At 35.3% G+C, this 25,665-nt stretch overlaps 1 protein-coding gene across 1 annotated transcript in view; it reads right to left on the reverse strand.

The window, feature by feature from the left end:
- Window positions 1–6,398: 6,398 nt before the first annotated feature.
- Window positions 6,399–25,665, reverse strand: part of LOC150096962 (acyl-coenzyme A diphosphatase NUDT19-like) — a 62,871-nt gene continuing 43,604 nt past the window's right edge. The window contains exon 4 of the mRNA XM_090408483.1: window positions 6,399–6,787. Within this exon, the coding sequence (XP_090264609.1) occupies window positions 6,567–6,787 (221 nt within the window). The 3' untranslated portion in view covers window positions 6,399–6,566. The remainder of the gene's footprint in view (window positions 6,788–25,665) is intronic.

A 25,665-nucleotide genomic window follows, 5' to 3' on the forward strand; every position in this document is an offset into this window, starting at 1 on the left:
GATGTGAAGATCGAAACGTCGGGATAATAAAAAAAAGTTTTTTTAACACTGTTGTAAATTCCATAAAATTTTTAAAATGAATGCTGATCACCATGTAACCCTAAAAGAAAGGAGAACATGAAAGAATTACTGGAAGTAGCAAAAGAAAAGAGTTAGAGAGTTATGATAGTGAGCCTGTTGCTACGGTATGACAGAGTAGGGCTGAGGAGGGCCATAATAACAAATTACTTGATTCGTAGGTTATGCAGGAGGGGTAGATAGGATTGAAGGGCAAAAGGACTTATACAAGAAGGATAGTTTGCATCTGAATGGATTTGGTGTTCAGGAACTGGAAAAAGTGTTGAATGAAGTGAAAGTGGATGTGCAGAATCAGGGAAACTAGAGCTTGTAAGGGGGCAGGAAGCTGTTGAGATATGCAGACATCAGTGGGGTAGCTGAGTATAAGAATGTATGTGCCTAAGTTAGTACCACTGGTAACAAACCACAATGGAATAGTTAGGATAGTTGTGGGCCTAAGAGGTTTTTGCACTTTATGTACACTAATACTAGAAGCATTCGGAACAAGCGGGAGGAATTTTTGGCATTGGTTAGTTTATCCTGGAAAAAGGTTATTGGCATTAGTGAGACATGGCTAACAGAAGATGATATAGTTAGTGGGATAGAATGTGAAGGGTATAGTATGTTCAGGGAGGATAGACAGAAAAGAATGGGGGGGGGAGTGTTATTGATGATAGCCAATGAACTGCAACCAAAGATAGAAATTCATGCAGGACAGTGAAAATAGCACATTTGAGGCTATCTGTGTGAGATAGAGGTCAGTAGAACAAAATATATAGTTGGATGCTGATATAGACCCACAGGATGAAAAAGATGATGGAGATAGTATGCATCGGCAATTAGACTCAATGAGTGAGGGAGAGGTAATTATTTTGGGGAATTTCAATTATACGAACATAGATTGGAAGGAGGAGAGGACACATGGGAGGAAGGAAATGGAATTTATGCAGTTACTAAGGGTTAATTACCTGAGATGGAATATAATTAGATGTTCAAGAGTGCTCGATCTAGTAATTGCATCTGAGAATTTGTCTATAATGAATATGACCACATTACCATCAATAGGTGATCATATAGTCGTGTGTAATTATCAATTAAGACAGTGTATATGTGGAATTACAGGGCTGGTAAGTATGACAAGCTTAAGAGATTACTTGGAAAGGTGCCATGGCATGTAAAACTGCAAGAGCTGGATATTGTGGTAAAAGAATGTTTGAGGGAGGTAATGGCAGACTGCATACCTAGAATCAGGAGAGTAAATCAAGCGGGAGTTAAATGGATGAATATCATCATTATGGGAACAGAGGTAAATGAAATGGAGGTGCATAGCATATTACAGGACCTCAATGTGAATATGTTGGATTGGATAGTTATACCAGCTTGAGTTTTACATGAAGCGGCAAGAGAATTTTCAGTGCCCTTGACCAAATTGTTTAATCTAAATCTCAGTTCTGAGTTAGTCCTGAGGGAAAAATAATTCCATTGCATTCCATGTGGGAATTCACTAGAATTTCCACATGGAATTCTAATTGACAGAATTCCATGTAGAATTCTACTAATTCTCCATGGAATCAGTAAACTGCAGCACATGGCAATGGTAAGATGGATAGGAGGGTGGTTGATGGAGAGATATCAGAGTAGTTTATTCAGGAGTAGAGTCCAAAAGAAAGCCTGTAACCAGTGGGACTGTTCAGTTGTTTGCCGATGATGCAAAGTTGGGTAGAGCAATAGTTAATATAGATGATGTCACAATTTTGCAGGATGATTTGGATAGATTGGCAGATGGGGAAAGGAGAATGGATGTCAGTTTAATCTGGCAAAGTGTAAAGTTATGCATTTTGGTGTGATGTATACCACATTAGTGGAACTATACTCCAGGAAATTGATGAAGCCAGAGACTTGGGAGCATTAGTGGATAGGGAGTTAAAGTTTAGAGGGCACATAGCAAAAGTGACTAAAGCAGCTCATCAGATTACTCAGTTACTGAAGAATACTTTGATGAGCAGAGACAAGCAGATTATTGTTCCTCTTTATCAAGCCTTGATAAGACCCCATCTTGACTACTGCATGTAGATCTGGGTACCAGGGTTTCTTTGTGATGAGGAGGAGGAGAGGATTCAGAAGCAAGTGACCAAGATGGTAGCAGATCTATGGAATGAACCTTACGAGAAACTGATCAACCAGTTTCTGTAACCCACAAATCTTCGACCTTACAGGTTGAAGATTTGCGGGTTACAGAAACTGGTTGATCAGCAGAAAAGAGGTGATATGATTGAGACATACAAATTACTGAGGGATTTTTACAAGATTAATTCAGAGGAAATTTTTCAGAACATGTCTGGTGGTGGGAGAACGGCCTGTTTAGAACTGTTTATGATGTTGATTTGGATCTCCCATGATGAGTCTCCAGACTCCATGGAGATGCCATATAAATAATAATAATAATATATTACACCTGGGAATTGTTGATCAGAATGCAGAGACACTAACCATTCAGCCAACCAAGCTGGCATAAATTAAAAAAGTTTGTTACATACCTAAACCAGTGCCACTCAAATATTAAGTTTACTACTGAGCTGGAAAAAAGCTTTCTTGAAAAAAAAAGCGTCGTGACGGGAGGAATCTTTATATGGACTTTTTCAATTGAAGGTGAGTTAGCCAATCTCATACGGAGGTAGCAGGGTTTTTCTCCCGGAAACTCGGGTTTTTCATCCTGCATACAGACAAATTGGCCCTTCAGAACACACGCAATTTACAGACAAAAGATGTTGTGGTGGAGGTGGGCAGTAGATGGTGCTGATGTAGTTGATTGGTAGTAAGGTTCAGTAGTGGTGGAGACGGAGAGTTGTACACTAGGCGTCCTCTTGCGATGAGTCTTCGGACTCCTTGGAGGTGTCACAAATAATAAAAATATAATAAAATTAATATCTATCCTTTTTTTAAATATATATTATGATATTAAAATGGAGAATGTAAATCATCCATATTTTATAGCCAAATATAGAAATAAACTTAAGTTTTGAAATTTATCAGAGAACTTGTAAGAATTTAACCTTAGGCATCAGAGTTGTCTTTATTTGCACTACTTAAAAACACAGACTCTGACTGGGAATCAATATATTCACTATTTATTAGTGCTTAGATTAGATTTTGCTGGCCTGACAGCTTTTGAACTGTTTTGTTCTCATCAGAGACCAGACAGAACTCTATTTAATACCATAACAATCATATGTCATAAAGTTAAATTCATAAGTGTAAGGTGAGCACATAGGCTCTTGGGCAGAATCCTTGTATTTTAAGTAATGTAGATTAAAACACCTCTGATGTTGAATTATATATTCTCATAAGCTCTCTGGTACATTTCAAAATTTTTAAGTTTTTTTCTCTATTTGGCTATAAAATATAGATGGATCCGTAATATTCTCTATTTTAATATCTTATTTATGCAAACTGAAGCCTTTTGGCTCTATAATGTAGTATTGGATATTATGATTTAAAATCTACAGACATTGGATTACAGTATATTAACACCTAGTCAAAGTACATGTTGACTAGTCATACATGAAGCAAGAGGGGAGCCTGCAACAAGAAATCAGCATGCATCTTTAATGAATAAAGATGAGTGAAGACCAAGCCAACACACAGGTAGGGACATGCATGCTTTCAATATCATAGATAGCTTAGTTTTACTCAGTAGATTACTGGCAGCTGGGAAGTGGAGTGCAGTTAGTTATTCCTTATATAATTGTATACTTCTTTCAAAACTGACATTTCTTTTATCTTTTTTTGGCAGTGGGAAACAGCATTGAAGATATATTTTGTATGCATCTGTTTCAAACTGAAAACAGTTAATTGGTTATTCACATATGAAGTCACTGGACACAGTATGGTCACTCCCATACTTCAGGGTTATGGGAGTGAAGCCTTCTGCTAGAAATGGTAGAGTCACAGATGCCCTTTCCACTCAGTTTTAAAATAAGACAATCACAAACATCCATGTCATTAGTGGGATATTTGTGAAGACAGTAAACAAATTTAACGATTTTTTTTAATGTTGCCTTACCATCACACACCCCCATCGGTACCCACCATATGCCATTGACTTTTACATGATTTACATACTCAACTGTTGTAATTTCTCTTGAAAATTATAATAAACTTTAATTATAGCCTAGAGTTTAATTTTAAATACTTAAAATACTTTTTGTATATTCTAAAATATAGCATAACTATTATCATATTACAATTATATTATAAATTATTAAAAACAGTCTAAATAAAGTATAATAAAATAATAAAAAATAAAAATGAAAGTAAAACCTGAATATAATTTGTGGAATTTTTCTTATATATATATATATACAGGGTGTTCGGGATAAATTTGACAGTTTCGTAAGGAAAAAGAAAATCTTCTTTGTATCTATTAAATTTAATGAATTGACAAAAAAACATTACAGGCAGAGTTAATTACAATACTATCAACAAGATTTACTCAAAATAACCACCATTAGCATCGATCACAGCTTCAATTCTGCTTCGGAACCTCGAACAAGCTGATGCTACAGTCTCCCTGGGAAGGGCCGCAAAAACTGTTTTAATTTTATCCATTAACTGGGCTTTTGTATTACTGGAAGTGCGATTGGTGTCTTTTTCAACTGCGCCCCATACAAAATAATCCATGGGGTTAAGGTCTGGGGAGTTTGGAGGCCAAACATTTGGACTGGTGAAGTCGTAGAAATTTTCAGACAACCATTTTTGACTTTTCCCAGAGGTGTGGCAAGGGGCCGAATCCTGCTGCCATACATACGGCCTACCACTGGCTACCCTTGTTATCCAGGGCTTGACTACAGTTAGCAACTCCACGAACAAAGCCCGAATTCCAATGCCAGGGTTCTTCAACACCTGTTCCTGCAGATTTGCGAGGAATTCTGCTGTACGAACGCAATCAGATCGTCTGCTAGGGATCTTTCTTCTTGCTACATCCTCGTAGTCACCATTGCAAGTCTCTAGTTCATGCCTGATTGTTTTTACTGTATTCAGGGAGCATTGGGCAGCAGTCGTAATATCCTTATTTTGATGGCGGGCACGAATCATCATGATACAAGTTATTCTCTTCCATGATTCAGGTGGGTTCCAGCTATCCATCCTTTCTGACATCTTGTATATGAATGAAGAAGGGTCCAAACTTTTAAATGAAGAGAAGTGTGTGTTAATACATGTAACTTACGGAAAAATATAATTAATTATAAATATGTCAAATTTATCCCGAACACCCTGTATATATACATAAATGCTTTTACAGGTTTTTTTTTGGTGAAGATTATGTTTAATAAATTATTTAATAGATGAATAATTTTTTTTGTTTTATTTCATTTTATGATTCATAAAAATATAAGTTATGATATGATATTCTTATATGAGTTTCTTTAGAGGTTAGAGGCCAGGTTCCTGCAGTCTCAAACTTTTTTATAGTCTTGAGCATAATGGAAAAGTTAGAATATTGGTAATGTGATTACCATTGATTGGAAGGATTTTTTTTTTTTTTTAAGTCAAATGCCAGGTTTTCATTTTGTAGTTTGAACTTATAGATGACTTGAATGGATCCACTAATTTTCTCAAGAGCTTGATGCGTGAAGATTATATCAAAATAGTTATAATTTAGTTCAGGAATGTTTTATTGGATATTATTTACTCCTTTTTTTTTTTTTATGTAGCTCCCACCCTCAAAATTTTTTGTAAACCTATAGTACATTTGTACTGTGGGTAAACTAGGATTTTGTTTTCTATTTTTATTGATTTTATATATTTATTTTGTATTTCTATTCATTTTTCACCTGGTCCAGAAACCCTACTATAGAAATCATAAACATCCATGCCCATGGTGGGATTTAAACCAGCAACCTGTTGATTGGAGAGCAGATACGCTAACCATTCTTTGGCAGTTAAGGTCAGAAGAATGACAATATCAATTGAATTTATTTATTTTTTTTTTATTGAAGAAATGCCAGACTGGTCGGCCGAGTGGTTAGCATATCTACTCTCCAGCCAAAAGGTTGTGGGTTCAAATCCCACCAAGGGCATGGATGTTTGCGATTGTCTGTGAAAATACTAGTGGTGGTGGTGGTAGGCAGTAGATGGCGCTGGTGTAGATGATGATGGAGACAGAGAGATGTAGCTCAGTAATAACAATAAAAATTTTACAACTGATTTTATAGAAAATATTTTTCTAACAAATTCATGGTTCCTCAAAACCTTTATTAATAAATAATATTTTCATTATCAGGTAAAATTGCAAAACTAATGTTTTATTTAAGGGTTAAAAATTAATTTAACCCAATCCTTTGGATTAAAATTTTTTTTGTTAACCTCTAGCTTTTAGAGTACAGTATAGAATAATTATTGCCTTCTGTAACACAAAATAGGGAAAGTTAATTCCATTTTCATTCTAATATTGTACATTATCCACATTTAGGGATGTGTTGTTTTGAGCTGATAAAGAATTATATAGTTCATAAAAAGGATTGCACAACAGCTCTTTCTGACTGATAAGTCAAAGGTTGTAGATGCCCACAGGAGAGAGTAATTGTACAATATGCTGTGCAAATTGGACCCCGCACTTCCATTCGATGTGTATTATAGTATCGATTCCTGAGTTCTTCTAAAGTGTATGGATAATCTGGTCCTGGACTTTGACCAATGTAGTCTGGCTTTCTTGGATATATTTCATCACCTGAAAAAAAAAAAAAAAAAATAAATAAATAAAATAACAGTTGGCCTATTAACTGTCTGTTTTAAATGTTATACATAAATATTATGACAGTGAAGTGATTTTACAAGCCAAGCACAATATTAAAATTTTTATCTAGAATTTATTGGAAAACATAAACTAGTTAATATAATTGCTGTTAGGAATATTCAGTTATTCTTTCTACCTCCACCCCTTCCCACCTCCAAAACACTAACAACAGACAGACATCACAAAAAATATCTTCTGGAATTTAGATTTCTATGCAATGCCTTCATGAACTCACTGTAGGATATCTATTAGCTAGTGCTTATTATACAGTAGAATGGGATTCAAACTCACTCCAACTAGCAGGAGAGTAAGTATGCTATCCACTCTCCCAGCATGGTTTCACAGTTTCCTGAAATGTGAGTAGTAGGCCAGATGCAGCCTGATCAGTCCTTTATACGAGGAATAGCCATTTTTTTTATTGAAACTTTATAATGTCTTATGATTGTACCTGTTGCTTTTGTTGTCTGTACTGGTGTGTGTGTTTTCTGGAATTCAGTACCATCAGATTCCTTTCATCTTTTACCTCTTGCAAAATAGTCTTACCAATATCTCCCAGAAGTCTAATACATTATGGTTAGTAATACTGAACTAATGTACAGTCCTCACCTTCATGTGCTTTGCCCTTACTAGGCAACATGGATACTGAATGAACGCTGATGGGCTGGTAAATGGGATTTAGCAACCAAATTGTATTCCATTTTAGCTTAAACTACATGGCATTTGATTATGGTAGTGCAACATGAATATATAGACTTCGGCCACACCTGTATTTTAAGTAGTCCACAGAAACTAAGTATTCACAAACTCTCTGGTTAACTTACAAAACTTTCATAGTTTCTACATTCGACTTTAAAATAATGCTGGATCTAGTATCCACAATGCCAGTGGTGCACCCGGGGGGGGGGGGAGGCAAGGGGCCCCTTACAACCCCAAAGAAAAAGGGGAAAAAAAAAAACTAGAAAAATTTCCAAAAATCTTTTCTTAATTACAATTCATTTTTTTATTTATGTCGTGTCATGTTATCTATTTCTATACTACTTATGAATTAGCGGTCACATAAGTTGGGAATACCCTATAGCTCTCACAGCCGCTGTGTATACAAGCCGAACGAAGTAGTGCTTGGACATACCGAGCGCTATTTCGTTTGCCCAAGTTAATATCTTATTTATGCAAATTGAAGCATTTTGGCTCTATAATGTAGTATTGGATATTATGATTTAAAATTTACAGACATTGGATTACAGTATATTATTATTATTATTATTATTATTCAGGCCTCCAAGGAGTCAAAAGACTCATCGAGGGAGGTCCTTCCTAAGACATAAAGTCTGTCAAGACTCATCGAGGGGAGGTCCCCCCCCTGAGAAACACAGAGTCTATCATACCACTCTTTAAACTCACTGACCGTTCTCGCTCCCACCACTCCATCAGGCAATGCATTCCACGGCTCAACCACCCTCCACACAAAGAAACCACTCCTTACCCTCTTGCTCACAGTTTCCTTTCGTAACTTCCAGGGATGGCCTCTTGTCATCACTCCTTCCCGCTGTTCAACCAAGCGAAAGAACTCCCCAGTGTCAACCCTGTAACCACCTCTCAACAGTTTAAAAGTCTCAATCATATCACCTCTCCTTCTTCTATCCACCAAACTCTGCAGTCCACATTCTCTCAGCCGATCCTCATAACTATCCTTGTACAGTCCTGAAACCATCTTTGTCATCCGTCTTTGTATCCTTTCCACAATTAATTTATCCCCTTCAAATCCTGGGGACCAAATCTGAGAACAATAGTCCAAGTGTGGTCTGATCAGAGACTTATACAACGGAATGATAACCCTCTTATCTCTGCAGGTCAGTGTCCTTCTCATAATAGCAGCAATCCTCTGTGTTACCTTCACCACCTTTGCAATATGTCCCCTAAACTTCAGGTTTCTATCAATCATCAACCCCAGATCTCTTGTCTCCCCTACTTCCTCTGGTATAACTCTTCCCATAGAGTATGCAGCATCCCATCGATGTTTCCCAAACCTCAAGACCTTACATTTTGCTTCATTAAACCGATACCCCCATTCATTTGCCCATCTATCTAGCTTATTTAAATCCTCTTGCAGGATTTAAATTTTAACACCTAGTCAAAGTACATGTTGACTAGTCATACATGAAGCAAGAGGAAGCCTGCAACAAGAAATCAGCATGCATCTTTAATGAATAAAGATGAGTGAAGACTAAGAGGCGATCATTGCAGATGCTCAGTCATATGTTGTATGCGATGCAATGTGTAGTGTGTATTCTCAAATTATCTACTCCAGTGCTTCCCAAACTTCTGGATGTCAGGGCCCCCTTTGGAAAATTAAAATATTTCACGGCCCCCCTAGAAAAAAAAATTGTAATATAGACATACGTTATTATAATATTTATTGTATTTATATTCAATACAAAACATACACAGCGAATATTGCAAAAATCAAATGCAAATATTACATTTTTAGCATCTTACATACACATTTGACATGGCACATTATCTCATATTTTCATATAGATAGATATATTGTTATTGTACATTTGTAGTACAAGCAAATGAAACGTAAAACAATTAGTACTAAAGAAAGAATTAAAAACAAAAGAAGTTTCATAACAATTTAATGTGATGGATGTGTTTCAATACTGCTACACCAATATCAGGTGAAATATTTGAAACTGCAATTCTTAGATTTCTGCTTTGAAATGAATAAGAATAATGAATGAAAAAGATATAATAAAAATTAAATACGTTTCTTTTAAGATAAAAAGATCTGCTTAGTCTTAAAAGATTTTAAATTTGTTTTCATTATTTCACTTCCCCCCCCTTGAGTACATCAGCGCTTCCCAAACTGTGGGATTCCCAACAGTTTGGAAAGCGCTGATGTACTCAACTACCCCCCCCCCCCCCAAGATTAAATCCTGAGTGTGCCACTGCACAATGCTATAGGATTTTTTTTTTTTTTTTAAACAATACTATCAAAGTAACATTAGCATTTATAAAATAAAGGATCGATCCAAAAGTTTAGTTGGGGCTAAAAGAGTTCCACGTACTCCACTCACTTGGGAAATAAACATGCTATAGGACTTTTTTTTTACAATACTATCTAAAGTAACAAAATCCTTTATGAAATACTACTTCCATCACTTGCACAATTTGAAAGCTACTGTTTTGTCGAATCTTCTTAAAAATGAAAATGAGACTTTATTTTACAAAAGAGGAGGAAGTTAAAAGATGTTTTGGTATGTAAAACCTATCACAAATATATAGTGTTGAAGTTTATCAAAGAGATGGAGAGGATCCAGAGGCGAGTGACTAAGATGATAGCAGGTCTGTGGAATGAACCTTATGAGAACAGGTTGAGGATTTGTGGGTTGCAAAAATTGGTTGATAGGCGAAGGAGGGGAGATATGATTGAGACATTCAAATTACTGAAGGGTTTCTATAAAATTAATTCAGAAGATATTTTTGAGAACAGGGCTGGTTGTGGGAGGACTAGGGGACATCCATAGAAACTGGGCAAAAGTGTGGTTAGTAAAGGTGTTAGAGCTGGGTTCTTTACTTTTAGAGTAGTGAATGAGTGGAATGCACTCCCTGAGTCTGTGGTGGATGCTGTGACAGTGAATGAGTTTAAGGCGAGGTATGATAGATACTGTATGAATGTCGACTAGTTGTGATGAATATGATTTGGGGCCTCCCTCGATGAGTCTAATGACTCCCTGGAGTTGCCCGTAATAATAGTAATAATAATATGTAACGAACTAAGTACTAAATCACTCTTGGTACGGTAACAATCAGTCTTCAGAAATACACACAGTGTTTGTTTCCTTCGGTAGAAGATTTTGGGTTATAGTAATGAGCACGGCTTTCCAAAATCGACAGTAAAAATCACAAAATTCTTGCTTCTTTTTTTTTTATCAGTTAAAAATCAGAACATGTAAATAATAACGTAATCAAAGTAATAAAGAAAATATGTGCAATTTTCGTTCTTTAAAAAGTGCACTCTTATGCTCACTGGCCATGAAGGATACGCGTAGGTATATGTTTGATGTTCGTTTCATGGAAAACGCGAAGCTCACAGTTAGTTCCGTATTTTTAAAGGCAAATTTTCTAGTTACGTTTTACTTCTAAATTCCTAGCCATATCCCCTTGCAAAAGAATACGGAACTAACTGCAAGTTGACTAGTTGCAGTTACTTCCACTTGTATTTATCCTACTCTTAACCCATTGTAAAAAATACGGAACTAATTGCATCTTTTCTTATTCTATTTACCTTGCGACATTTGTCACTAAGGCGATTTCAACCAACTCGTTGTGTGATTTATAGAGCAGTAATTGTAATAATTATTTACCGTATTTACTCCAATATAACTCGCACTCCTCCCCCCCCCCCTCGAAATTAAAGTTAATAAATTGGTGGGAAATGTATGCGGGGATTTTCGGAAAAGAAGGCTTTTCAGGAAAAAAACTAAACCGACGTTTATAATTTATATATATATATATATATATATATATATATATATATATATAAAATCAGCTAACGCCTTTTTATTCCCGTATATACAGGGAGCAGGCGAGGCCGTTTAACCCTATTTAACTTTTTGGAGACCGAGTGGGCAGTTCAATCTCCACTGGTACCCAATCAGAGATAGCTGGCCCAAGGCTATCACTAATTAAGCTGCACGCAGTGAAGAGAGACGGCTCTACAGGTGTCGCCATCTCGTGGTCCATAACCCTTAACTCTCGTATTTAATGTTTGAAATAATGTGGGTTCTACGGTCGATTTTCTTGAGTTCACGGGACGAAAAACCCGAGTTTCCGGGAGAAAAAACCCACTTGCCCGTGCCAGAGATCGACTAACTCGGGAACCAGTCGAAAAAAGGCTTCGAAAAATTTCCTCTAGTCGTCGACTAGACTCGAAACCAAGACTTCCTTCATGTGGCCAAGCGTCGTGGTGTGCAAACGCCACATCCACTGAGCTTTTATTTGTATAATCAACATGTTATGTACGTTCGGAACTATATACAAATTTACAATCTATGTACAATATTTACATAGCATGGTTGTTGTTGTTTACATATTATTCTAATAATATGTTGACAAAATCAGTTTGCAAGTACATTTTTTCTCCTTTTTTTTATTATTTTTTTATTTTACACATAATATTTTAGATATATCTATTTTCATATATGTTACTAACCAATTACATTAGTTCTATATTTCTACTTTTTTTTTTTATGTTATTTTTACTCTTTATATCATTCATTTCTATTCCCACAGCTATGCTGCTGGTGGGTTACATATTTACATCTGCATTCGAATATGCAGGCATTAATTCTTTACCTTTAATATACATTGTCTTATTGTAACAAATCTTTGCTAATGGCACATTTAATAATATATCCTTACCATATATATTCATACATACACATATATTATACATGGAGATATATATAAATATATATATCTCCATGTATATATATGGATATATATCTATGTATATATCCATATATATACATGGAGATATATGGATATATATATATATATCTCCATACATATATATATGGAGATATATATAAATATATATATATATATCTCCATACACACATATATGCATTATGCATATATATACTATACATTGTTTTATGGTATATACATTTCTTGCTGCATGTGTTATATTAACATTTTTTTTTCTTATCTTATACATAGAACATGCACACACAATGTATTATGATACATATAACATACAACATTTATCTAGTATATTACATAGTATAATATATTATTAATTATAATATATATACATTGTGATGTGCGTGATACATATAGGACTTGTTATACCAGATATTATTGAATATCTGGTATTTGTGCATACTATATGTACACTGCACATTGTTTCGTATGCCATTCATTATCATTATTCACATACTAAAGATTATATGATCCGTAATTTATTAGAATATAATGCGTTCACATATATAATGTATTTACCTCGTGATGAGGTAAATACATTATATATGTGAAAATAACGTTGATAATTAAAACTTAAATGCATTCATTTTACGAGTGTGCTGTGTTGGGTTGGACATCCACTGAGCTACACAGGCTCGATTACCAAATTTTGTAAATTTATTTACAAAACAGTAGTTCACATTATTCATAAAATGAATGCATTTAAGTTTTAATTATGAACGTTATTTAGCCGTTGCTGGTTTTTAAAAAAACTCTTAGTAGTCATTCCTGACAAAATCATGTCCCAAGCTTTCAAAATCCAGTTGCACAACAGTTCTAATGATGGTCTCTTAGATCTTCCCTGACAGAATCAGGTTGTAGCCGCCGGCTGCAATCCACTCCGTGTAGAATTTTAGTACTTAGTCCTTGAATGGTTTGTTAACCGATATATCCAAGGGCTGTAGACAATGTGTAAGACCAGGAATAATGGCCACATCGGTCTTCACATCGAAAATTTTAATATTCCAGGTTCTAAGCGTCCGCTGAAACTATCCCATACGAGGAGAGCCCGGGTGTCGAAATAGGGTTCATGGCCGTTTCACTCAAACTGTTATAATCCAATCTCAAACTATTGTAATATCCACCCACCCGTTTTCTTGAACTCTTACATGAATTCTGAAGTGAGAAATTTTCCCCTTTGACATTGTTTTCCTTTTGAATATTAAGTAAGGAGACAGCATTAACTGCCAGCGTGATTGTGCATCGCGATTTTTATTTCCAGTTGTGCACATTATCGCACTTTTCCCTGTTTTTTGTTGTTTGGTGCGGCATGTCGAACTTGAGGGATGTTTGATCGACATTAGCTATTTGGATAACATATAATTATTGCTCTGCCTAAGTTGAATCACATAGCGACGAAAATTCCATTACTTTATCCTTAAGATTTCGAATTTCCAAAATATCTGAAACTGCCATAACAACATTCATTATCTATTTCTTAGTTTTAAACTTTTTTTCGTGTGCGAGGTATACGGTGAGTTATTATCCAGTAAATACGGTACATAGGGACGCGCTGTTGGCTAACTTTAGTTGTTTTGGGCAGGGTGGGTTTGGACTTAAGAATTAAAGTTTTCCAAATCTTAGAAGGGTACAACCATATGTTTTTTCTAAATCAAATGGAAGAAAACTAATATGCTTCAACACAGCAATTGCAAATTTGAAAGACTTAGAATCATCAGCAGATTTTAAAAAAACAACCTAATATTAATAAACATGGTTGTAATAACTTCCCTTGCACGATTTTGGAAACTATAATTTTTAGGCCTCTCGCCAAGCACAGCTAAGGCTAGCAACAACACTTATAGGGGACGCCACTGATAGCAATTTAGGTTTTTAGTCTACTCTTTATCTCTCATTGTTTTTGTGCAATTTTATGTGTTTGCAATTTTAATATTATTTTCCTGACGATGGCTGAGTGACTGATACGAAATATAAGATCGATTAAAACTGTTGTTGAATTATAATTAAACAACATATAAATAATTAAATATATAAATAACAAAAAAAATAAGCTAACGCCTTTTTGTTCCCGTATAGGGAGTAGTGGTTGCAAGACTTATAGCACCAAAATGTTTATCATGAGCAGTATGGTGGTGTGTGTGTATACGACTATATACAGTCGGGTCTCTTTTTATGCGTCGATACATTCCACAGAAACCACATATAAAAAATCGTACAAAAAAGACCTAACTTACGTTGAAAAATTAGGGACACGTTCCATAATTTTCTAAAACCCCATAAAACCGAAGCAATGAATTAAAATAAACCTAAAATCGCATAAAAAGTTTATAAAAATTCAGCAAAATAAGAATGCCCAAATTTGTTTTAAAGCTTTATTCATTTAATTTTATTGAAAAGCAAAATTTTTTTTTTTACATTTTTTTCATCAGAATTATCATCGCTATTACACAATATTCGGCAACGTTTGCGAACTGGTGCGAAATCACCTCCATCACCAGAACAGATAGTCAGCGCAGCAGATCTGTATGGTAAAGGCAATGGTTCTTCACAAACAGAATTAGCTTCACCCTCCTTCTGTGCTGATTTTTTTCTTCTGACAATGTAATCAGTGATTAAACTTTGCGATGATCATTTCACTAATTTTTTATACAACTCGCGATATCCAGACATACAGTTCTTTAGCTCACGTTGGAATTTAAAGGCTCGTTCAGAATTTGTGTCATTAACAAGAAAATGATTTTCCAATTTATTGCACAGTTCAAGACCTCGAATTATATTTGCAGTGAGGGGGGACAGGTTTTTCTTCCGCTTCACTATCGTTTTCTGGATCTTCGACGATATCTAAAATTAATCGATATCCAATAGTATCTTAAGGCATTATCCATAAGCAATTCGACTACATCATTCTGGCTAAATGTATCAAAACCTTCTCCACCAATTTCATGTGTCAAAGTAATGATTTCAAGCTGATAATGTAGATGTTTGCAACACGTCCAGGCCAAGCTGCTTTCCAGCAGGCATTTAAAGTTTCTGGTCTTATTTCAGCGATAGCAGATGCAACATGATTTAAACAGTCCAAAATAGAAAATTTTTTCCAAACGTCAGGCACTGTTAATGATTAATTTTCTAGTTTATCCAATATAAATTGAAAAGTGTGCTTAACGTAATATTTTTTTAAAAGTAGCAATTATGCCTAGATCTAGTGGCTGAATAATGCTTGTATTAGGTGGAAAAACCACTACCTGCACATTTGGATGTTCTAAATGCAGATGACTTGGTGCATTGTCAACAATCAATAAAACTTTAAAATCGAGAACTTTTTGCTTCATATATGTTTCCACTTCTGGTACAAAGCAATTATTCAATAAATACACAGTTGTTACCCAGGCCTTTGTATTAGCCATCTAATGTAGCGGCTGCGGTTTTAGATCTTTTCCTCTCAGAGCAGGTGGTCTTAGAGATCGATTTATTAGGAGGGGGGTTTCAACATTCGATTTCCTGATGCATTGCTACAAAGTAACAACGTCACTCGATCTTTGCATGCTTTAAACCCACCTTTTTTCTCAGACTTTGCAATGTAAGTTCGACTAGGCATCTTCTTTCAAAACAATCCTGTTTCGTCAGCGTTAAACACTTGATCGGGACAATATCCATCTTCAATAATTTTGGCTAACTTCTCTTGAAAATTTTTGGCTCGCCTGGCCTGTAATCTTCACGTTATGAAGTGCATTCCCACTTATAGGAATTCTCCTTTGAGTTAATTCTTCAATCCAAATTACGAGCGCTCGTTCGTAATTTTTCTAATAAAGCATCTCTTGAATACGATGATAGTTTGGAACTTAGTTTTGTGCCAGAAATGACAGATTTTCTTATTGTGACTTCATTCTTTTTAATTGCTCTTATAGTAGATTCGCCTAAATTAAAATGTTTACCAATCACCGTAGATCCCTCTCCTTTTGCTAAGCGATCTAAATTTGCAATTTTCATTTCCAAAGCGATCTAAAATTGCTTTTATTTTTATTATTATTTTTTTCTCCATTGGGCCAAATTAAATCTTTAAAATAAAAATTAGCAAAATTTAGACTTACGATAATGAAAAGACAAACACTTACTCACATCAAAAGTAAACTTCACGGACACTCACTGCTTACACGTTACTCAATTTTACGCCAGAATGTGCTGCAACGCATTGTTCATTATGTACAACGGGGAAATCCCGAATTTGCATGAAATATGCACCCCATAACTTTAAAACCGCATAAAAAGAGACCTATATATAGTCGTGATACTATACTGAGATAGAAGCACAGGAAGTCAAGTGCTACCCGCAGTGGACAACCCACCACACTCACCAAACGTGGCCGTAGGGGTGCTACGAAGGATAATACCCTGTAAGAACCTCCATTCGTCGTCCGACACATTAAATGTGGAGTTCCGGACATCGACATGCACAAAAACATTCAGAACCGAGGTTCACATGGGTATCTATGGTAGGACCGCACAATATGCAAGTCCCACATTACCCGAACTAACATGCAGCGCCGTCTTCAGTGATGCAAAGAGCGTGTAAGTGGGAAGTGCATGCTTGGAAAACTGTGATATGGAGCGAAGAATCACGATGCACTAAGGAATTTCTCTAGGGTGGGTGTGGCAGATGCCTGGTGAACGCCTCTTTTCAGGTACATTTGCTGATTTACCTGATAATCTATACATTTTTGGATAATCCCTAATTTGGAACTATATGTAATTAAACACAGATTCATAGAGTTTTATAGGATCCATTACGAGTTGAAATCCATTGCGATGCATTGCATACAAAGCTATTGAAAAGTAATATGATGAAAGCGAGACTTATAATAATCACGATAAAGACAATTCGATTTTTTTTTTTTTTTTGTCTGTTTTGATTGATGATGAATAGCCCTCTCTATGACTTCACTTTCAGATACAATTTTTAGCATTTTCTTAGCTTCAAGGCCATTAACCTTACAAACGCACTGACCTGAAACACCAAGCAACCAAAGGCCTTCTAGTCAAGGAAATGAACTGAAAACAACTAAGAAAGCAGCGACACCAAGTGTAAGAAATGGGTAAGCTGTAATGAATATTGCGGAATTATTAAATTTCTTCTTTCGTTATTATATATTTACTATTTTTAAAATAAACTTAAATATAACGACTCATTTTAAGAGAAAAATAAATAAAAAGAGAAACAATAAATAAATACATAAATAATCAGACGTTGGCGAACAGAAGACGAAAGCCTCTGGAATTGCATTTCACATTATGAATACAGGTTTAAAGGAAGTGACACAAATTGACGTAAATTTATAAGATAATTTACATTAATCCAGGGTAAATGAAACTGTAAGCTTTCAACAGCGACCTCTTTTCTATCTTCAGGTCAAGCGCAGAATTTTTTTTACTTATTTATTTTCTATTTATTTTATTTTATTCATTTATTTATTTATATTTTTATTTATTTTTTAATTTTTGCGTCTCTAGAACAGTGTTTCCGAATTATCTATTCCTTATCCCCCACCTGCTAAGGCTAACGCACGATTAAGTATGCAGCCTTTTATAGACATGATTCGCATTTAAGGGAAATCCGGAAAACAGAAAAAACAGGTCATTTCACTTCTTTCTTTGTAAAAAAATAAACACAAACATCCTTCTGCTTATAAGGATTTTTTTTTTTTTTTTTTAGTTTGAATACTTGCAGTTTTCTGCAACTAGTATAATAACAGAATTATCTTCCACATTTCTAAACTGAGCAGGAATTGTGTTATTTGAAATATGATCAGCTTCATTTCTGTGTGTCCTTAATTCCTGTAATCCAATAATTTGTTTTCATGTTCTATTTGCGTAAACAATGCCGCTACGTGATCAATGCTTTTTAAGCCTTTAACGACTTCATCGAATAGTATAAATGTAAATCTTATTACCTCGTATGATGTTTTTTTTTTAAAACACTTTAATAACATACTGGTTGTCTTTATTGTTATTATTATTATTATTATTATTATTATTATTATTATTATTATTATTATTATTATTGATGAATAAATATACGCATTGTGGGACGCAGAACAAATGTGTATTGCGTCCCACTCACTAGTTCCATTTTTGGCTTTGATTCAAGATTGCGACTTTGTTCGAATTCGATAATTTACGGATTCTCTACAAAAAATTAACCTTAAAAATAATTTATTTTTTCAACAATTTGTATTTGTTTCCTAAACTTCGATAAAGTACTTTCAAAACACCGACACCAAAATTAGTTTTTCGTTGGCTTTTAACTTTAATTTATAAAACCCAGCAATATATATAATGTAATATATTTTTATACAATATAAAAGTTTTATACAGCAATCCCTCGATTAATGTGTTTTCGATTAGTGCGTTATTTTTTTTTTCGATACCCAAATTTGATTAGTGCGCCTCTAAAATTCGATTAGTGCGCTTATATACATCTTAAAAATAAATGTTACAGATTTTAAAAATTTTCTATCTATCATTTTTTATGGCTAACTATTTCAAAAATTACTCACCAGGATGAAATAATTTAGTTACCGATTTGAAATATTTTACAAAGTTATTTTTAATGGCATACTACACTATGTTCCAAATTTACCGCCAAAATTTATGTCGTCTGCTTTACATAGTATTTTGCTGATCATATCACGTGAAATTGTTTTCCTCACTTTTTTTTATTTTAAATTATTTTCCTAACCTTTAATCATGAGTACAAGAATTAGTGAGCAAAAAATAGAAGTGTGGAAATGATTCGAAAAGTAATCTGACTGGAAGAAAACTTGAAATAATAAAAAAAAATGAACAAGGCGAGTCCAGAGCAGAGATAGGACAAGAACAAAAAAATGGGTGAATCAACTGCTGAATACAAAGAGAAAGGTAAGGCTGCTCCAAGTTCATCATGCATGCACTCGAAATCAAAGTATTATAATGATTGAATTAGAGAGACTTCTTTTTACATGGATCGAAGATTGTAACCAAAAACGGATCCTGCTAAACACTGGCCTTATAAAATCAAAAGCATTGTCTCTTTGTAACCTGGAAAGAAAGGGCTATCAACGATGGAAAAGAAGAAGAATTCCACGTTAGTGCTGGGTGATTTGAGCGTTTCAAAAAGAGAAATAGCCTGCATAATGTTCTAATCACAGGAGAAGCTACAAGTGCAGATAAGGAGATATCCAGAGATTTTGAAGAAAATTGTGTAAGAAGGAGACTATTGTGATCAACAAATATTTAATGTAGATGAAACCGGCCTTTTTTGGAAGCGAATGCCTTCCAAGACTTTTCTAGCCAAATCAGAGAAATCTCAGCCTGGTTATAAATTCACAAAGTCGAATGAAATTACTGCTAGCAATATGCGAGCCGTTTGGAAGCACATTCTTCCACATTGTGCAAATGATTTTAGAGGCTTTTCAAATGAATCTAAGTTAATTAAATCTCATTCTGAGAAGTTGAGTGATTCCGACCTGCTAATTTTAGATGCACAGCAGGAAGATCCTAAAGAATATGAAGAAAATTTAATCACTGACAAGTCCAAAGAGGTTTCACAGAAACAATTTGATAATAGTTTTTAAGCAGCAATGCTTAGAACCTGACCCTGGTGAAGAGAGAACCAGTAAAATTTGCAGACGAGGCAATAGGGCCATATCGTCAGTTGTATGAAAAAAAAGAAACAATGCCCGCCAAACTACGTTAGCTCAATTCTTTGTTAAGAAGCAGAATAATAAATTTGTGTTCTGAATATGTTTTATTGTCTTTCAGCTTCATGGTTTTCCATTAAGTAGGCCCTGAGACATACTCTCTTTTATAAAAAAAAAAAAAAAAAAAAAAAAATTAAGGGTCAAAAAAGAAATCTGAGGAACGAATTATACATTTTCCCATAGGTTATTATATTCAATTAGTGCGTTTTCGATTAATACGCCTGTTTTAAAGAACGCATTAGGCGCACTAATCGAGGGATTGCTGTTATGTAAAACCTAGCTGCGACCCTGAAATCATTGCATTAAAACACCCGAACTGGCCATGACATCCATAGATTTTCAGCAAAATCTGGATACGATTCTGTAACACCTATTGAATAACATAGATAAGAAGTGCAATTTGGTATCACTATTTCATCCAACATGGCCGGTAGATGGTTAATAATAATAATAATAATCTATCCGAAAGAAAAAAAAAAAGATCGAATAACAAGTTGTTCAAACAGCAGCAACAAGACATTGTGTGTGTATTTTATTTATTTTTACCTGGTATGGAAACCCTATTCTAGAGACCCAATATGGAACTTTTTTAATTCAATTCAGGCTCCCAATAAGTGGGGTAGTAGTCTCATATTGAATTATTAAATGCATCATCCGCCTAAAGACAATTATCTATGTCAATTATAAATACATACATCTATGTCTACGGCGGGATTCGAACTCGCAGCCTGTTGGTTGGAGAGCGAGTACGCTGGCCACTCTGCTAACCAGGAAGGCAAAATTGAAAAGGAGAATTGAACTGCCCATAAAACGTAATTTAGTTTTTAAGTTTCCTATTTGATTGGCTTTATGTACAAGAGGAAAAAAAAGTCGCATTCGAATGCAGTGAAGTGAATTCAAATTTGTTTATTTTATTTATTTATTTATTTTTGACATTTATCTTACAAGACGATGATGTTCGTCCTCATAGAGCAAAGGTCGTACACCACCATTTTCAATAAGAGTCCATCATACGTATAGACTAGCCAGCCATGGCTCCTAATCTTAATCCTTTTGAACATGTCTGGGATTATCTCCCAATCTTCCATTGAACACCTCGGGGAGGGGGATTAAGGGAACCTTGCAAGAACAATGGTTGCTATTACCAACCGAGTGCATGAACACCATTATAGACACTGTGATGAAACAGAGTTGTGAGCGTTGTATCGGTGTGATGGGTGACCACATTACTTATTGAAACACTTTGACAATCTCATTTTGACATCTGCTTTATGAATACTATCTTAATGTGTGCATTTGTTACAGAGTTAAACTATTTATTTACAGTTGTGGGCGTTTCTTTCGCATCTCATATCACAATGCTTTTTAACCGAATTGCATAAAAATTCATTATACAGTTTTTGAGATAATGTGATTTTTCTCCTTGTTCCTTAATTTATGGAAATTTAGTGTAGTTCCCTATTGGCAACTAAATTATCAATTTCCAGCATAGCAGGGTTAAGAGGTTATTGTCTTTATGAGAATTCCCGGATTAAGACTTCGTTATGGGCTCGCCGATCAAAGGACGTTTGGCAGAAAAAAAAACGCCACCCTAATTGGTCGGTGAAGTAAAAACAAGTAGGGGCGGAGAAAAGAAGTTAAAGAGGGTGCCGTTAGGAGAGCAAGTATAAAAGGGTTGGACCCCCCTCCCCTAGAAGGCTTTTTGGTTTTTGTTTTGGTTCCGTTCCCGAGGAGTTCTCTACGAGCTCCGTAGCATAGGTTTCACGCGGTTTTCCTGAGTGGAGATTGGGGTTATATCTCCGTCGTCACAACATGGAAACAAAAGTGAGCGGGATTTCGATTCCGGATTTCCTAGAAGCGAAGAATGCCATAGAGTCAAAGAAAAGGAAACATATTCTTTGTGTTTCAACTTCAGTGACAACCACGAGAAAGGGAAAGTTGTAAAGATATCGATATCCACGTCGCGAGTTGCACAGCCGTCATATAGATGATTCAAAGTGTGTCCTGAATTACGAAAGTTTAAGACCGTGTAAGCATAGTTCAATTCCAAAAGGAACGTAGGAGTAGCAGATTATCGGAGACGTTATACCAAGCTAGTTCAATCAGAAAAAGGTAAAGGCCCATATAAAAAACTCAAGAAAGAAAGGTACTGTAAAATATATCTAATGTTAACTAAAATTTGTCTGTAATAGGTATCATTATTCTAATACGGAACTGTTGAAGTGACCAAGGAAAATTTATACTAGGACTTTAGTATCTGACAGAATATATTAAAGTAAGCTTACTAATGTTAATATTATATGAGTAATTAAGTGTCCTGAGAATTTTGCATGTCTAATATATTGTATGAAAAAGTTTAAATGTCATAGTTATATGTCAGTGCAGTAAATGGTTTAGTTAATCTCCTTAAGTTTGAATAGTTAAATAGTGTGAATTAATCTTATTTGTCCATGTCAAATGTATTTATGTGTTGAATTGTTATGGCGGAATGATCGTAATACCCATTATAGGTCATAGCCTAATTACTTGTAATAGGTTAATGTTAGTTTGTAAGTATTTAGTTTAGCATTGAATTGAGTAATAACAAAAATTGAATTGGACCATGTTAAAGTTTCTAATAAACCTTTGTTCAATGATAAGAAAAGTGATCTGAAATTGCTGTCCAATGCACCACTTGAAAAATTACGAACCTAATCACGGGAAATTAATGTGTTAAGAAACGAGATAAAGTGTCACGACTGCAACATAGTTACACTTTGACATATTTTAGTTCTTTCTCCTTGTTTTTGCATATACAGGGTGTTTGGGATAAATTTGACATATTTATAATTAATTATATTTTTCCGTAAGTTACATGTATTAACACACACTTCTCTTCATTTAAAAGTTTGGACCCTTCTTCATTCATATACAAGATGTCAGAAAGGATGGATAGCTGGAACCCCACCTGAAGAGAATCATGGAAGAGAATAACTTGTATCATGATGATTCGTGCCCGCCATCAAAATAAGGATATTACGACTGCTGCCCAATGCTCCCTGAATACAGTAAAAACAATCAGGCATGAACTAGAGACTTGCAATGGTGACTACGAGGATGTAGCAAGAAGAAAGATCCCTAGCAGACGATCTGATTGCGTTCGTACAGCAGAATTCCTCGCAAATCTGCAGGAACAGGTGTTGAAGAACCCTGGCATTGGAATTCGGGCTTTGTTCGTGGAGTTGCTAACTGTAGTCAAGCCCTGGATAACAAGGGTAGGCAATGGTAGGCCGTATGTATGGCAGCAGGATTCGGCCCCTTGCCACACCTCTGGGAAAAGTCAAAAATGGTTGTCTGAAAATTTCTACGACTTCACCAGTCCAAATGTTTGGCCTCCAAACTCCCCAGACCTTAACCCCATGGATTATTTTGTATGGGGCGCAGTTGAAAAAGACACCAATCGCACTTCCAGTAATACAAAAGCCCAGTTAATGGATAAAATTAAAACAGTTTTTGCGGCCCTTCCCAGGGAGACTGTAGCATCAGCTTGTTCGAGGTTCCGAAGCAGAATTGAAGCTGTGATCGATGCTAATGGTGGTTATTTTGAGTAAATCTTGTTGATAGTATTGTAATTAACTCTGCCTGTAATGTTTTTTTGTCAATTCATTAAATTTAATAGATACAAAGAAGATTTTCTTTTTCCTTACGAAACTGTCAAATTTATCCCGAACACCCTGTAATATCTTAAACTAAATGTCCCAAAAGGCGCAGCATAATACAAATATTAGGGATACTAAGGGGAGAAATAACTTAGCTATTAGAAAAAATTTTGGTGATATCTCGAGCATAGATAATAGTAGAACCTAGATGAGAGAAAATTACTAGTTAGAAAAATAATTGTAAATTGGGACACAACAGTATCGTGCGGTTATAAAATTCTTTGTAAAAGAAGATTTAACGCCAAAAGAAATTCATTCGAAGTTCATAAAAGTTTATGGGTACTCTTCTCCTTCGTTCTCGACAATTAAGAAATGGATTTCCGAGTTTAAACGTGGCCGTACCAGCCTTGAAGATGATCCACGTGAAGGACGTCCAAAAAGTAATAACAACATCAGAAATCATTGATCAAATGTACGATATGGTATTGGATCACCGGAGACTCAAAGTGCGTGAAACTGCTGAAACTATAGGCATTACCAAAGAACGTGTAGGATATATTTTGCATGAAGAATTGCAAATGAAAAACCTTTGCGCAAGATGGGTGCCAGGCTTGCTCACAAGAGATCAAAAACGCATTCGCATGAAAATCTCTGCACGGTGCTTGGAGCGTTTAAACAAAAAACACGATTTTGTGCGTCGATTTATTACTATGGATGAGACTTGGATTCACCATTACACACCAGAATCCACACAGCAGTCAAAACAATGGACAGATGCCGGTTGTTCAGCGCCAAAGAAGACAGTCGGTTCCATTAGCAGGAAAGGTCATGGCATCGGTGTTTTCGGATGCTAAAGGCATTTTGTTTATTAATTATCTTGAAAACGGTGAAATAATAACCGGGGATCTTTTAACCAGACTAGACGAAAAAATTCGTGAGAAAAGATCCGGTTTGTAGAAGGAAAAAAATCATCTTTCATCAGGACAATGTACCTACCCACAAAGGTGTTTTGACAATAAGAAAATTAAAGGATTTCCACTATGAATTGTTGGAACATCCACCCTATTCCCCAGATTTGGCTCCCTCTGACTTCTATCTCTTCCCAAAACTAAAACTCTTCCTCGCTGGTCAACGTTTTTCTTCGAATCAAAAGGTGATTGCAGCTGTAGAGGGTATTTTGCAGATCTTACTGAGAACCACTACAGAGATGGGATAATGGTGCTGGAGCATTGCTGGAATAAATGTATTAGTCTTAAGGGAGATTATGTTGAAAAATAAAAATAATTTTGAAATTTTAAACTCGTGTTTTCATTAGGATGATGTAAGCCCTACGACTTACACAATTTGTTATGTAACTATATAGTTTATTTTACTAACTAGTTTTGTGTATAGAAACTTGTGGTCAGAATATAAACGAAAATTATGTTTATTATAGCATAAAGTATTGTTATGCTATTGATGACTTTTTATTTGAATAATTTCGATGCAACAAATGAACTGCTTTGATATTGTTTCAGTTAAGAATGTTCTCTTCACTAATTTATTTCAAGAATATTTCCACATCAACAATCAACGCTCAGTGTGTTTTTGGTCGTGCTGCTGTGAGTGTCCTGACTATACCATCTCTCTGAATTTATCTCTGTGTAAGGAATTTCCCCACCATGGCAAAAACAAGCAAGAACCCAGCAAGAAGAGCAGTAAAGATTCGTACGCCACCGAGATCTCCTTCCCCTGGTGGGAATAGAAGGAAACCATTCATCGGTGATCGTGCGATACGTCGGTTAGCAAAACAGAGCGGGATCAAGAGAATGAAGGGCCATGTCTATGATGCAGTTCGAAGAGAGATTTTTCTGTCCGTGTCAGATTTGCTGAAGTCCTCAGTGGCCATAACTGAATGCGCCAAAAGAGTCACTGTGAGGGTAGAAGATGTCCAGATGGCGCTTAAAGCATC

Source organism: Typopeltis vanoorti, chromosome 18 (genome assembly GCF_054136105.1).
Source record: "Typopeltis vanoorti isolate ZY-2024b chromosome 18, IOZ_Tvanoo_1.0, whole genome shotgun sequence".
In the NCBI taxonomy this organism is placed as follows: Eukaryota; Metazoa; Arthropoda; class Arachnida; order Uropygi; family Thelyphonidae; genus Typopeltis; species Typopeltis vanoorti.